This window comes from Hydra vulgaris, chromosome 01 (genome assembly GCF_038396675.1).
Source record: "Hydra vulgaris chromosome 01, alternate assembly HydraT2T_AEP".
Lineage (NCBI taxonomy): Eukaryota > Metazoa > Cnidaria > Hydrozoa > Anthoathecata > Hydridae > Hydra > Hydra vulgaris.
The window spans coordinates 27596271-27612062 of NC_088920.1; the positions used below are offsets into that span (position 1 = coordinate 27596271).

The following is a 15792-nucleotide window of genomic DNA, read 5'->3' on the forward strand; positions in this document are numbered from 1 at the left end:
TAATGGTTTTATAACAAAAGAAATAAAAATAAAGCAAAAATATAAAATTACAAATTTTTGTCCTTAGATGCATAATGTATCATTTCTGATACAGTTAAAAAAAGAGTTATGGAGATATGACAGTTCATAAAAATAAGTAAATAAATACACAAGAGGACTACCAATATGTATAAGAAACTTTGGAAATTTTTTTGAGTTTATGATTAAAAGGAATCTTGCTCAACAAAATGATGTACTTACAAGAATTAGTTGATTTGCTGCCGGATACTATTTTGATAACATAAGGAATAAAATGTAAAGTAAAAGTTGCAAAAACAATCTAAGTGCTGTGGCCACACTCACCTAAATATAGTAGGTTTAAAAATATGCCATTTCCCTTTAAAAATCTCAGCGCATTCATCCACAGATACACAATTTATAAACTGTATCATATAATATATGATACAGTTTATAAACTGTATCATATTATGATACAGTTTGTGAAAAGGGGTTAAAATAATATTTTGATTTATAATCATGATTGATAATAGATCAAAATACTATTTTAATGCTATAGATTGTATAAGATGAGATTTTTGTAAATTTCGATTTAAGTTTTACTAATTCGCCTTAACTACGTTGAGCATGTATGAGAGGGAATATTTTTTCTCAATTAGTTGGTTTAGTGTATTTGGAATATTTTCCTCTATCGAGGTTGTGAAATCTGTTTGTTGTTCTTTAAGTTCCATAACTAATTCGATTAACTAATAGCGATTCTTTTAATATTGTTACAACATCTTCATGCAGTTCCTCCACAGGTTGTGTAAATTTAATTTTTTTTCCTTCCATCATGTACTGGAAAAAGTTTAAGCCAAGAGTGTTACATGTAGCAATCACTTCCTTTGTAAAAGACTTTTTATTATGTGTTGCCACTAATTGCTTTAATATTAGTGAATAGAAAGTTTGATTTTTAGACAACTTGATAAATAGATTTACTTTTTTTTGAAGGAAAATAGTTGAAATATCATCTATATTAATAAACGAGTGCAGGTAGTTTTTACTATATTTCAAAATAAAAATGATTTTAAATTTGTTCTTCCATTAGGTTCTATCTTGCTAAGAAAACTGGTGTTATATTTGAATAGCTCAAGACCATATATAAGCTTTGGAACTGTTAATAGTTATAAATGAACTTTTGCTGACAGCTGAAATATGAATTCTACTGTCACTTAGAACTATTGAAACTATACGCTCATTTAAGTTTATTTTTTGAAGTGTTACATGCAACGCTTCAAAAAACACTAACAAGATTCTAACAAGAATATGATTACATGCAATCATGTTCTTGTTAGAATCATTATCCCATTGGACACCCAGATATTTTATCTTATTTTGAAGATACATTGAAGTTCTGTTAATTTGAATAACGTTGTTTGAAAAAGAACTTGTTCCAGAAATTAGAAATTTTGTTTTTTCAGTGTTTAGTTTGATTAAATTTCCTACTCCATAGATTTGAAATCTGTCAATCAGTTCTTGCAGACTAGAGATTGTAGCACTTAACCCTTACAAAGGACTTATTACAAATCCCACAACAAAATTTTATACCTTTTAAAATAAACTTTAAATAAATGTTGAAATAATGCAGATATTTTCAATATTTATTTTAATGCTAAACTTACGTTGAGATAGCGTTGATTTTTAAATTGTTATTTTTCAACCGTAACCATCAACCTAATCTCAACATTGAAACAACAATATGTGCTTGCTGGAACTATGATACCTTCAATCTGTATTTTTATTGTGTGTTTACATCAAAGCATGGTTTAGAGCTTCTCTTGCTGCATCTGTATCATAATTATCTAAATTTATTGAAAACACTAGTTTGCTATCAGAAAGAAATTCTTTCCATTTCTAAAGCAGCCAGCAGCTAATTTGATTGTTATCAAGAGGAGTTGCTTTGATTGAGGAGTACAGTTCTTTAATTACAAAAAAAAAATCAAACATCTATTTAAAAAGAAAATCTTTCCATTTCTAAAGCAGCCAGCAGTAAATTTGATTGCCATCAAAACGAGTTGCTTTGATTAAAGAGTGCAGTTTAATTACAAAGAAAATCAAAAATGATATCTATTTAAAATTATGCATGATCATAGATGCAAAGTTCCCAGAATACAAGAAAGAACTGTTTACAGCAAAGTAATGACAATTTTTGACTTTTGCTTGACTTATGTAAATAATGCATAATTGTTCATACATGGTAGTATTGTTTTTAGCTTTAAGTTTTGCTACTAGATTTACTACTTTTAGCTTCAGTGGTTTAGTAAGGTACTTATATTAATTTAATTACCAATTGTTTAGTAATATAGTTTCAATTTAATTACACATTGTTTAGAATATATTAAATCCTAACAATCGTTAAATAAATTAAAGTTGTCGTTGTTTAAATATGACATTTATAATTTAATTATTAAAATTATAGTTGTAAAAATAATATATTTTAACATATTATTTGTTGTTTAGTAACATATGTGTAAACAAACTATCAATATCAAATGTTTAGTAAGATATACTTAGATTATATTAATGATTTAGAAAGATATTAACTTAAATTATACTTAAATTATCCTTGGTTTAATATCGAAAAAGATATTTTATTGTCGGACAAGTAATACCTCCTATATATCAATTAGACATATTTTTTTTTATTTTAGGTGCTAATACATGCTAATCTTTTGGTATCACAAATAAAACACAGCTGCATTAAGATTTCTATTGCAAAAATCTTATGCAATTCTATTCAATTCCATTAAAAATTCAATTTTATACTATTAAAAATTAATAAATTTATGTTTCTTGAAATGAGACTCATCTTTTGTCTGTTGATTGTTTTTTTTGTTTTTTTGATTTTCTAAGATTAATCAGTTAATCAGTTTAAATTTCTTAAAAAAATTTTTTACACATATAAGTTGTGATTAGACAGACATTGATTTTTACTTAGACTATTGATGATAATTAATTTAATGATGATTAGATCATCAATGGTTTTTAAGTTATGTAGCACATTGATGGTTTAGTTAGGTACTTTTGGTTAGGTAATCGGTAGTTAAGTAAATTATTTATACCTTGATTAGTGGTAGTTTGTTAAGATAGTTATACATATATTATACATATATTATTGATGGTTTATATTTAGACTATCAGTGGTTTAGTAAGATATTTATACTTGAATTATTGGTGGTTTTGTAAATTAATTTTACTATCATTATTGATGATTGAGTAAAATACTTGTATTTTAGACTGTATAATCTAAAAATCATATTTTTAAAATGTAAATGATGTATTTTTTTTTTTTTTTGCACTTTGTGATTAAAACTTCAACAAAGTTTTATTCACTTCCTGAGTTCAAAAAGTTTTGATTTCAAATCAAACCACACCATTATTTTAATTTGTTAAAATCAAGGCAAAGCGTAAATACTCTCGCACCTTATATCGTGAGGGAATGGGAAGGGAGAGACTGGTAAGACTGAGAGTTCAAACTTAACTGAAAGGATTTTCTTTAGTTTGAAATAAGAGAGTTTTTGAATACTTTATCTTGTACATTACGCCTCCAGTTATTTACTAAATTGTCTTTGAATAAAGGTTTATATCTGAATTATTAATAATAAAGAGTTGCCTTTACATTAAGAGCAGTTAAGGTTTGAATTTAAATAAATTTGGTTTTATATTGTTATGTTTTACACAAGAATTTATATACTTTTAGGGAATTATTTCATTGTTTATAGAAGCACGTGATAAGGATATCTTTTCTGACCAATTAATAGACGAATACAATAGTGTATTAAATATAGCTGTATCACCCGAAAGTACACAATGTTTTCCTTACAATGTTACTCAGCTAGGGAAATATAAATCAGGCTCTAATCTACGGTACAGTGTTAAAGTATATTGCTCTCAAGGTTACTATGGAAATGATTGTACAAGATATTGTGACAAAACATCAGAGTTGTGCAATCCAGGTATGAATGGTATTTAATCATTTATAAGTCATAAATGTTTCTTTTTTTTTTTCAATTGATTATTTTAATTACTGTATAACACATTTAGGGAATGCACATTTTGACAAAAATAAAAAAATCGGAATTCGGAATATTAAATTTTTTTATGTCTATAAAAATAACTTATTTGAGATAATTCACTGTTATTTATTGCATAAAAAATACTTTGTTTAAAAATAAAAATGGAACATAAAATTATACCAAATTCAATTAGTACAGAAATATTCTATAATGGTATATCATTTCATAATAAAAAGTATAAAATTATTGTTTTATTTGCCTAAAATATGCCTTGAGGAAGCAGAGATCACTTAAAGCTGCGACTCTGAGTCTCGTTCGAACTTTTGTACAAAAGTTACCAGCAATTGAGAAGGCTTGCTCAGACTCCACGCTCGATGGGGGAATCAAAATCAAATATGAGTAGACAGACTCTAATATTTTGCCATGAATGCCATTCTCTTCAAAGAATTTCATTTCAGATTTAATTTTTGAAATTAAGCTCCTATTTATTATTTGCTGAGTTGAGTTGGACGTTATGTTGGACGACAAATTCAATTGAATTTTGTTCTCCAACTTTTGCATTAATGTTAAGGGCTTAGTTTGTTCTTTCAACATCACATCTATCACATCGTCAGCTTCTGACTGCTTGCCTGAGGAAGTTTCCATGTTAGTGTTAAATATTAATCTTTGTGCACAATTTTCAATAACTTTGGCTATTATTTTTTTTAATAACTTTGGCTATTGTTTTTTTCATGGTCTAGTGAAAGATGCATGAATCTCACTTTTTCCGCCATTGTGTAAATACTGAAGAGTTCCAGACACATTAGTTCGTCTTTGGCTTATACGGTCTTCTAATTTCTTCTTTAATTTTAATGAAAGTTGATCAGATCAACAGTTAGCTTCACTGGGAGAAGTGCAGAGATAATGTTTTTAATCGACAAAATTTCAGCATCTAGAATACGATATCAGATGCGATGTCAATCAATGCTTTTCTAATACAGCTTTTCAGCTTGTTAAACTTTTCAAGCATTTTGACTAAGCTATTCCTAGTGTCCATAAAAAGTTTCAATTGTTTTCCAAATTCTTGTTTCACATATACTTGAAGAATATCATTTGATGTTCTCGAAAAACGAAATTTCTTTACAATCAATTGAACTTTTTTGAAACGAAATTCAGATTCTTCAGCCTCAACAAGCTAAGCTTCATTATAAGTTTGTTCAATCAAGCCAATATTTTCATCTTCAATGTATTCCTCATCCGATTGATTGAAGTCACTTACTTGATCTTCTACACTAACATTTTCTCTATATGTGTGAGCCATCAATTCAATTGTATTCAAATTATTATACAGAACATCAATTACAGCTAAATGTATCGCATGTGCAAAGCACAACTGCTGATTACATGGCAAAAGTCGTTCAACTTTTTGTATCACAGCTGCCCCATCAGTTGTTATAGACGTAATATCTTTATCACTATTTAGACTTGTCTTGCAATGTGGTTTTCAGAGCCGTAATGTATTTCTCTGCAGGGAAACGTCCTTCAACAGGTACTAAACCTAAATTCCAAAACTGTTTCTTGCCATGGACATTCACATTTAAATAACATCCATTCTTAAAAATGTCCATTCATTTAGAGTTAAGCAAAATCTTGTTCTATCTTCTTTTAAATTTATAAAGTTCTGCATCATTTTAGCCTGCATTTTTTGTGCATATTCTTAAACCATTCTGCAAATCGAGTTAGGTGATTTTGGTAATACATCTTTTGATTTTTACATTGCTTTGTGTATTCTGAATAACTTTTCTTTGAAGACATTTAGGATGTACTGCTGATAATAATTTAACTTGTTAAACAAAACAAAATTAAAATTAAATAGTTATCAAATAATGTTGTTAAATAAAAACTGCTATTATTCCTGCTATTATTTGCTTACCTATTTAAAAAATATTGATCCAAATAATTCAATACACACCGCATTCCAATAAGCAAATCTCAACACTGTTGAAAATTGTAAAATATAAAACACGAACACGAGGTAATACCAAATATAAAAATTGTTACATGTAAATATGAAATGAAGATACGAAACTATTAACTCCAATTTAGGAATGTTTTCTCTATGTCTACTTGTATTATGCAGGACTACTGTAATTTACAATTGTTTTCTTTATTTCTTTTTATAGAATTAGAATCTAGAATATTTATATGTACAGAAAAAAAAACACAAGTTAAAAGTTGAAGAGAGCATGAAAAAATAAATTTTAATTTCGGAATTTGCAGGAAAAATTTTCGGAATTCGAAACTATATCATAAAAACGAATTCCAGAATTCTTGAATTTCGAGGTGCAATCCCAAAACACATTTGTCTTAAAGCAAGTAAAATTTGTTTTAAAACAAGCAAAACAAAAAAGTTATACTTACCCAAGTTGTACAAAAAATACTATACTAAAAATTATTGCAACACTAAAAGTTATTTCTCTTTTAAAAAAAAAAATTGAAAACATTTATGTTTCAAAAAGCACATACATAATGACAATTATGTTTATGCACTTGTTGAGCTGGGGAAGATGTGGTTTGCATCATTAATATGCTTTGTTAATTATGAACAACACCAACTGTCATTGTTTTAGATAAATTGTTTATAGGCATATCTGTTTTAGAGAAAAGAAAAACCACATGGAATATCTTTATTTAACTCCAAAAAATTAATGAATAATTATTAACTCCAAAGAAGATCGATCAAATTTCAAAAATGTCAGAATTTTAAAAATGTCATGATCAAGTTTTAAAAATGTTAGTCATGATCAAGTTTCTAAAATGTTGTCAAAAATTCGCAAAGTTAAGATTTCACTAAGAAAAATCACAATAAAGATTAGTTGTAGCTACAAAACCACTCAGGGAATATTTAGGAACACAGAGAAGCTTTTTTATACCATAAACAAGCAAAAAGGTTCAACAGAAATATATAGTGTATTGTGGTTTATCCATTGTCCAAAATGTAGACACTTATTACAAAGCTAAAAAATTGTAAAAAACTCTTCCCAATAACAATTAGCTTCTAACTGGTATTTGACTAATGACAAATATATATTCTTACTAGCGGGGCCAACCATCTGTGTACATTTCTCAGTTTTAGAATTTAAAATCAAATTTTGAGTTTAAATTCATCTAACCTACTTGCTCTTTGTGAGACTAATTTGAATTCACCTGTTTCATCTTTGGTTCTCAGTGTTGAAGGCTATTGTTTTGCAAAATTTGATTGAGGCTATTTTTTGATTTGCAAAGACTCCATTAGTCACATGCTTGGCCTGTGCATATACTTACATATCATTTCACTGAATGAAATTCTTTTTAAAAGATATAAATAAACTAATTATTTTTTTAAGTGTTTTTTTGTTGTTGTTGACCTTATTTTATGTTTTCTATTTGAATTTATTTTATTTCTGATCAAATTGACTGAATCTTTACTCTTTCTCCATTAGCCATTAGTCATTTTCTATTTTTGTTGGTGACTTTAATGCTCATCATACTGAATGACTTGGCTCTAGTACCACTACCCTTCTGGAAAATCTTCAACTGTTTTATTAACATTAAAGCAAGTCTAATATCTCTAATTCATAGGCCTGATCTTATAACCTTTAAAAAGAATTATGCAGAACTTTTTACAAATAACTTTCCTTCTAATTCATTTCTTGATTTGGATAATAAATACTATTCCTATCATCCTTGAGAAATAAGGAAATTCATTGCGCATTTCAATGAAATTTCAGAACTTCTGGGGTACAACAAGGTTTTATATTCGGTCCTGGTTTTATACTATATATTTTTATACTGGTCCTGGTTTCTAGTAATTCTATTTGCTCACTTTTTAGTTGCTTAGAAATGGCAGTTTTAATTATAATAAAAATGACAAGACTCTTACTTTTCTACTTCATGCCTTCTCGGGCCACCATTCACTACTCATGACCACTCATGAAAACCATATATAGAATCCATTGCAAAGTTAGTATCTGTTAAGGTTGCCTCTCTGTTGTGCTTGCCATTTTTTTGTTCATATTTTTATTCTCTACCTCTACAAAACTTTTATTTGTCCTTGTTTGGAAATACTGTTGTCATATTTGAGCTGGTTCTTCTAATGATATCCTTTCCATTCTAAACAAATTCCGAAAATATATTGTAAATGTAGTTGGGTCTGCTCTAGCTGATGCAGCCTCTGTCCCATTGTTATAAGGTTGTGTCACCTTTTGTTCTTACAACCAAAGGTTAATCTCGCTGGACTTGTCATTTAGCAAAGTCATGTCTTTTCATTGTATCTTTCCCTTTGTGCTCTAAAATCTTTTTTTTATCTAGCCTTATTCCTTGCACTTCAACGCTTTGGAAATCTCTCCTGTCTTACTTTTTTTTTAAATCTTATCGTTTTCTTGCCCTTTAACTTAATCTTTGTTTTCTGTTAACTACCAAATTAAAAAGTGGTTACTTGGAGTTATGTTGGAAATTAGTTTTTATTTAAAAAAAAAACAAGATTTATTCATTGATGGATCATTGATTTAAACTGTGGTTTAAATCATAACGTACTGAGGTTTAAATCATAACCTACTGAGGTTTAGTCATTTTTCTCCTATTGAAATATAGACTCAAGAACTTGATTGGACATTGTAGTTGAAATCATTATTCTTGTTATATACTATAGATGGGTTGCTTTGTTTACATTTTAAAGCGCATGCGCAAAAAACGACAGGCAAAACATTGTAAAGTTTTATTGCAAATCCTGCATACTGCAAAGACATTTAATGAAGTTTACACTAAGTAAAAGTAAATAAAATGACATCTGCTTTTTCTTCTTCATGTTTTATAAATTTAAATGATGAAGATAAAAGAAATTATTTAAGTAAATTAACATTATGCGATGGTGTTGTTTTACCAGATCCGTTTTCCATTAAAGATGATTGGAGTAATGACGTTAGTTTACTTCCAGATAAAACATGGCCAGAAATGTACATCTATCTTATTGAAATGCCAAGTGAGTTTACCAAAGATAAACTTAGAGCCTACAAATCGTTGGAAGCTTATAATTTTTTTCTAAATGGCCATGTTCAAGACATTTTTTATTACGATATCAAAGATACAGATTTTTGCTTGAGGTATTAATTTCAATCATAAATACTTTTGTTATAATATCTTCAAAATAAAATTAAACACATAATTTTGCCATATTTAGGTATTACCTAGTCAACGACAAGGTTCAAAACATATTTTGTATGAAGTATGGATTGCCATACATAAAGTTGAAGGATGGATTTTTACTGCCAACTGTAGTTGTGTTGCAGGGTAAAAAAGTTAAATAATTGACATAACTTATTTTTATCTGAACAATTGTACTTTTATAAAAATTATTTAGTTTTTAAACCAACATTTTTATAAATATATAATAACTTTTGTCTTACAGATAAGAAAAAAAAATTAATAAAAAAGTAAATGAATTAACTGTGAGTATAACCTTTTTTAATTTTATTATTTTGTATTCAGGCTGGGATCTGTTTGCAGTCATGTAGCAGCTCTTTTATTCAAACTACAAGCATGTTGTGAACTACAGTTGAATAAAATAGCTTGCACAAGCAAGTTATGTGAATGGAAAAAGTCTCGTACTAATGTTGAAGCAGCTCCATTAAAATGTATAAATTTTCATCAACCTGTACCAAAAAATACTTTGCCATCTTTTGCAAAAAAAATAGATTTAAAATTAAAAGGATTTACCTCTAATGATCCAGCTAAATTCAGTACAGAAAAAAGAAAAGAGTTGTTTCAAAATTTACATATACTAGCACCAAAAGCTGTTGTTTTAAAAAGTGTTAGTTGGTGCAGTGATGAAGGAAGGAACTGTAGTGATACAGATACTGCAGATGAAAACGAACTTAACTCTACTCCTGAACCAATTACTGCTCTTTTTGAGCCATCGCTTATTAATGAAGGTCAGGATGAAATTAAAAAAAAATCAAAAGTTTTACTTGATATATATATAAAATCTTGTTATCAAAGTCAATTTAATAATTTAGAAAATTTGACAAAAACTCAAAGCAAAAATGCTGCTTGGAAAATCCACAGGGCTGGACGAATTACTGCATCCATTTCTAAAATGGCATACAATTTAGATATTAATAACCCTTCGCAAGCCTTTATAAATAAAATAATGCAGTATTCTGACAACCTTTGCACTACTTCAACTGATTATGGTTTAAAAATGGAGAACGTTGCAAAAAGTGAACTTTTAAATTCATTGTCTCAACAACATATAAATCTTTGCATTACTGATTCGGGTTTGTACATTGATGCTGATTATCCTTGGTTAGGTGCAAGTCCTGATGGAATCGTAAAATGTGATTGTCATGGGATGAGTATTCTTGAAATAAAATGCCCTTATAAATTTAGAAACAGCTTGGAATTGTGGAAAGATGACAAAAATTGTCCACTTAATAAAGATGGTGTAATGAAAGCTAATCACCAGTATTACTATCAAATACAACACCAAATGATGGTAACCAAAATAAAATATTGTCTATTTTATGTTTGGAGTAATGGAAAAATGAAAAATGATAAACTCTGTATCACAGTTAAAAAAGACAAAAAATTCGTTTATAGGTTTAAAGAAAAACTAAAAGCTGTTTTTGAGGAAGTTATATTGCCAGAAATTGTAACAAGAAAATTAGATCCAAAAAATAAAAACCCACTTCAACTATTCTGCCTATGTAAGCGCCCACAATTTTCTCCTATAATTGAGTGTAACAGTCTCCATTGTCCAGTAAAATAGTATCATTATAAGTGTGCTAAAATTACAAGAGCTCCCTTCTCAAATAAAAAATGGTATTGTTCAATATCCATTTAGAGTAATAGACAATGAGCTTTTGATTAACATTGCTTGGATTATTGAATTTATTTACTTTTCTTTTAAAGAAACTGAAAATATAATTTATGATTTGTTGACAAAAAGTTTGTTTTAAATACAAAAGTTGAAAATGCTATAAAACTATAAATCTTTTAAAAGCTAATGTTGCACATTATCTTTTTAGACTCATAAAAAAATGTATGAGTTTCCCCCAGATGACTTATGACAATAAGTCTTAAGGAAAATCAATTTATATAAAAAAGATACTATAATATAATATACTATAATATAAATAATATAATATTAAGGAAAGTCTTAAGGAAAATCAATTTATATAAAAAAGATACTATAATATAATATACTATAATATAAATAATATAATATTTAATAACAGTTAAAGTCAGAATTGACTCTCTCTCTCTTTCTCTCTCTTTCTCTCTCTCTCTCTCTCTCTCTCTCTCTCTCTCTCTCTATATATATATATATATATATATATATATATATATATATATATATATATATATATATACATCTTATATATATACATCAGTGGCGGATCTAGGTCATTGTCCTTGGTGGAGACTGACCAGAAAAAAAAAAAATGGTCCCCGTTTTCTTAGATAAAACCACTTCTTCATTCGATAATTTACAATGTTTATAAGTTAGTTTACTAATAAATATATTGAGTGTACAATCCATACACAAGTATGAAGCAGAGGTTCACCTAAAAGCGTACAATTTTTTTTTTTGGGGGGGAGGGGTATAGGGGGATATTCGCGTACGTATTTCTGACTGCATGTACGTACACGATTTGATGATTGAAGATTTGAAAATAACTAATAAAAAGTTTTTTGATTTAGATTGTTTTTAACTTTTTGAAATTGTGAAAAGGGTTCTCGATTTTATAAAAAATAAGTACCTACATACGCAAAGGGAAGGGAGTCGCGATAAAGCATACAAAATCAGTAGTTTTACATGCTTTATGGATGGCAAAACACAGTACAAAAAATCAGTAGTTTTACATGCTTTATGGATAGCAAAACACCGTACAAAATTAGTTAAATATTGAAGATTAAAAACAACGAATATAAAAATAAAATAAACAACAAAATGCAGATAAAAGTGGCATCCATAAGGTATATACGCAGTAAAACCACTGATTGCGCTCACTCTTTTACGAAACTGTGTGTTTTTAATGACCCCTTGCTGCCTTTGTTCGCATTATTTATTAACCGTCTTGCAGCATTTAAAAGAAAATGAAAAGAAGATCAATATGATTAGCTAATTTTTTTTTTATTTTTCTATCAAACCGTTTACGTTCTCTCTTCAATCACATCCTTTCTTTATTTATTTCTTGGTAATCTTTGCCCATACCAAACGTGCTTTGTAGTTGCCTCCAGTGCTGTGGCAAGAGGGTCGCAGGCCCCTTGTAAACCCTGTTGTAAGGGCCCCGAATTTCTTTTTTCTATGAGTATGTGTTACTAAAAAAAAACCTCCATAAATTTCAAAAAGGGCCCTAAAAATTGTTGTCCCACCCTTAATGGGGGGAGTGACAACAATTATTGGGCCTCCTTAATGGGGGAGGTAGTGTACTCATGGCACATGTTGCCCCACTTTGAACGCACTTTGTGATTGATTTGAATTTATGACTACCCATTTTTTTATGTCTGATTAGGTAACAAACTAATAAATGCGTTTGTGATAACTTTTTATTCAAACAGAAAAGTAATATTTTGGACCCAAATTACCACACAAACTTTTCTTAAATATTATTTTTAATGTCCTAGGTCTCAAAAAAAGCGCAATTTGAAAAAGATTACAAAATAAATGATATTGCTTTGTTTAAAATGATATTTAAAAAATTATAATTTTAAACAAAGTAATGAAGACTGCAAGAAATTTTATTGATAAACAATGAAAACCTATCAGTCAGATATAAATAAAAAGTCAGAATAATTTCTTTGTAAACTATATCCTATAAAGTTGATCAGGATCTAGCATAGAAATATTAGAATACTAAGTTGCTTTATCGAGACTTTATCTTAGGATTCTTATATATTAATATTTTACATTATTTTTATTTTTTATATTTTACATCATTTTATGCTATATAATACCAATGTTCAATTTAACTAATCCAGCTATCACCACCATTACTTCATCCAACATATCAACTTGTGAGATAGGTATAATTTTATTAAGGATATCAAACTTCCGCATCCGACCAATTACTCTTTCAACATGAATTCTCACATTAGATAGTTTGCGTGAACGATCAACTTCATGTGCTGATAACTGCAATTTTTTATGTGCAAAACTAGGTGCTTGTAACACTGCTCCTCTCACAGCAAGTTCTTTTTCAATTGTAAAACCTTGATCAGCTAATATAATATCGCCTATCTCTATATTGTCTAAAAAGCCACAGTCGTTCGTTAATTGCTTATCTGATACTCTTCCTCCCCAACCATTGGAAATATAAGAAATTGCTCCATGAGGAGCAACCGCAATCAAATATTTTATGGTATTATGATGTTTATAATTTGACCAAGTCTGAGCTCTTGCTTGCAAGTTAAATGGTCTTTGAATAAAAATCTCTGTGCAATCAATAATGCATGTTGTTTTTTGGTAATTTTTAAAACACTTAGGCAAATTTTTACGCAAAGCTTCTTTACTAGGCCATACAATAAAATCTGCTAACAACTCTGCTAACTTTGGCAACCATGATCTGTAAATTTTGGATACAATTTCAGGTTTAACATAAAATCTATAAGCAATATCTTTGTTATAAAAACCCATCTTCAACTTTGTTAATACTATTAATAAATGATCTTCAATCGATAATATTTTAGTAAGTTGTTTAACATTAATTTCTGACAAAATAAATTTAAAAATAGCTGTATTTATACCAGTGTAGAACATAAACTTTATTTCTGATTTTTTTAAATTTATAAAACCAAAACTTGTTCTAGATTTATTCAAACTGTAACTTTTGAGTTTATTAGTTACCATTTTAGAATTTTTTTTCTCTTTTATTTTTACCTAGTAAATGTAAAAGTGATTAGTAATACTTTTAACTAATAATTAAAAAAATAATAATAAAAAAATAATATTGTAACCAAAATAAAAACAATTCTATATAACAGAAAAATATTTATGAAAAAAACAAGTAAACATTAATTACAATCTTATCTTTTTTTACCTTGTGTACATTTTTGAGTGATTTGACAGGAAGAAGATCCATCCTGTATTGTTGTCATCTTGATAAGCTTTATTTATATTTTTATTTTCAACTTGTTTTGGTAATTTCTGATATGAAATCTCTGCCCTATTTTTTTGTCTTAACCATCATGATTTAACTTGATGTTGATAAGTATCACTAATTTTTTTAAAGAAAAGTATGCTAGGAACATAGGAAGGGCTTGTACAGTCATTTGACTTCTTTCCTATCAAAAAAACCCCAAAAGTAATAAATATAGCAATGCGTTTACAAGAGCCATTTTAAATAATTATACTTCTTCATAACATTAAAAATTACATAATGTAGTAAATTACCATTATAAAAATGACTACTGCATATTTTTGCATTTTTTATTTGACATTCTGACCAATTTGAGCGCCTTATTGCCTTAAGCCACAATCTTCGTTTTTCTGGCTTGCTTTCTGAAGGAATTTTATAAAATTCGAGTCTACTTTCTGGAGTTCTCCGATTTGAACAACCAACTGCACAACAACTATCAGGCATGATGATGAAAAAGGATGTAAAATGCAATTGTAGTTATAATATAGAATATGTTAGTGAAAATACGCAGAATTTAAAATAAAGTTTACAATGTTTTGCCTGTCGTTTTATGCGCATGAGCTTTAAAATGTAAACAAAGCAACCCGTCTATAGCATTATTAACTAATAAATTTAATTTTTTCAATGCACTGACTTTTATACTAATATATTTAATTTTTTTTTAACTTTTTTTTCATTCAGTTATAGCACTTATATATATATATATATATATATATATATATATATATATATATATATATATATATATATATATATATATATATATATATATATATATATATATATATATATATATATATATATATATATATATATATATATATATATATATATATACAACCCTCGGAATTAGGGTCTGCATTCGGCAATGCCGACCTAACTGCCGGCCTGAAAGTATTTGAGGTCGGCAAAAAATTGCCGACCTCATTTTTATGTTTTATGGTAAGACCTTTGTATCAAATAATTTTTGCCGACCTGATGCCGACCTCTAAAGTATTGAGGTCGGCAAATTATTGCCGACCTCAAATTTCCTAATTCCGAGGGTTGTATATATATATATATATATATATATATATATATATATATATATATATATATATATATATATATATATATATATATATATATATATATATATATATATATATATATATATATATATATATATATATATAAGGGTAGATCATTAAAAAAATGTTGACTTTAGATAGTGATAATTTGTTGCTCCTGAATAATATAAAGTAGATTAAATAAAAAATTTTTGATTTTTCTAATGTCTTCCTTTGTTGCCAGGGGGCCTTAAATCACCATATCAGGGGGCCTTAAATCACCATATTTGTATATTTGTATGCTTTTTATCATTATTCAATTACATAGTAATTTGGTTATAAAATTTAACCTTGAGTAGTGTAAATTGTTGCTTGTGAACGATAAAAGTTAAATGGGAAAAAAAAACTCACTTATTTTTATCTTCATTTGTTGCTAAAAGATCTTATTTTACCATATTTGTGCATTTTTAGGCTTTTTTTTATTATCATTAAATCACTTAGTAATTTTTAATCTAAAATTATTAAATTTTATTT

At 27.8% G+C, this 15792-nt stretch overlaps 2 protein-coding genes across 3 annotated transcripts in view; both read left to right on the forward strand.

The window, feature by feature from the left end:
• LOC101237689 (adhesion G-protein coupled receptor G4) overlaps nucleotides 1-15792 on the forward strand; it is a 100199-nt gene that overhangs the window by 37533 nt on the left and 46874 nt on the right. For both annotated transcript variants that reach the window (XM_065787807.1, XM_065787808.1), the window contains exon 3: nucleotides 3737-3992. In XM_065787807.1, coding sequence (XP_065643879.1) covers nucleotides 3737-3992 — 256 coding nt within the window. The remainder of the gene's footprint in view (nucleotides 1-3736; nucleotides 3993-15792) is intronic.
• Nucleotides 8853-10836, forward strand: LOC136075006 (uncharacterized). Its single transcript, XM_065787198.1, has 3 exons — nucleotides 8853-9122; nucleotides 9250-9359; nucleotides 9558-10836. The coding sequence occupies exons 1-3, from the start codon at nucleotides 8853-8855 to the stop codon at nucleotides 10834-10836; spliced, it is 1659 nt and encodes a 552-aa protein (XP_065643270.1).

Coding starts and splice junctions, on each gene's coding strand:
- LOC136075006 (XM_065787198.1), top strand. CDS start 8,853: ATGACATCTGCTTTTTCTTCTTCATGTTTTATAAATTTAAATGATGAA. Junction 9,123..9,249: donor ATTTTTTTCTAAATGGCCAT/GTTCAAGACATT, acceptor TGCCATATTTAG/GTATTACCTAGTCAACGACA. Junction 9,360..9,557: donor AACTGTAGTTGTGTTGCAGG/GTAAAAAAGTTA, acceptor TTTTGTATTCAG/GCTGGGATCTGTTTGCAGTC.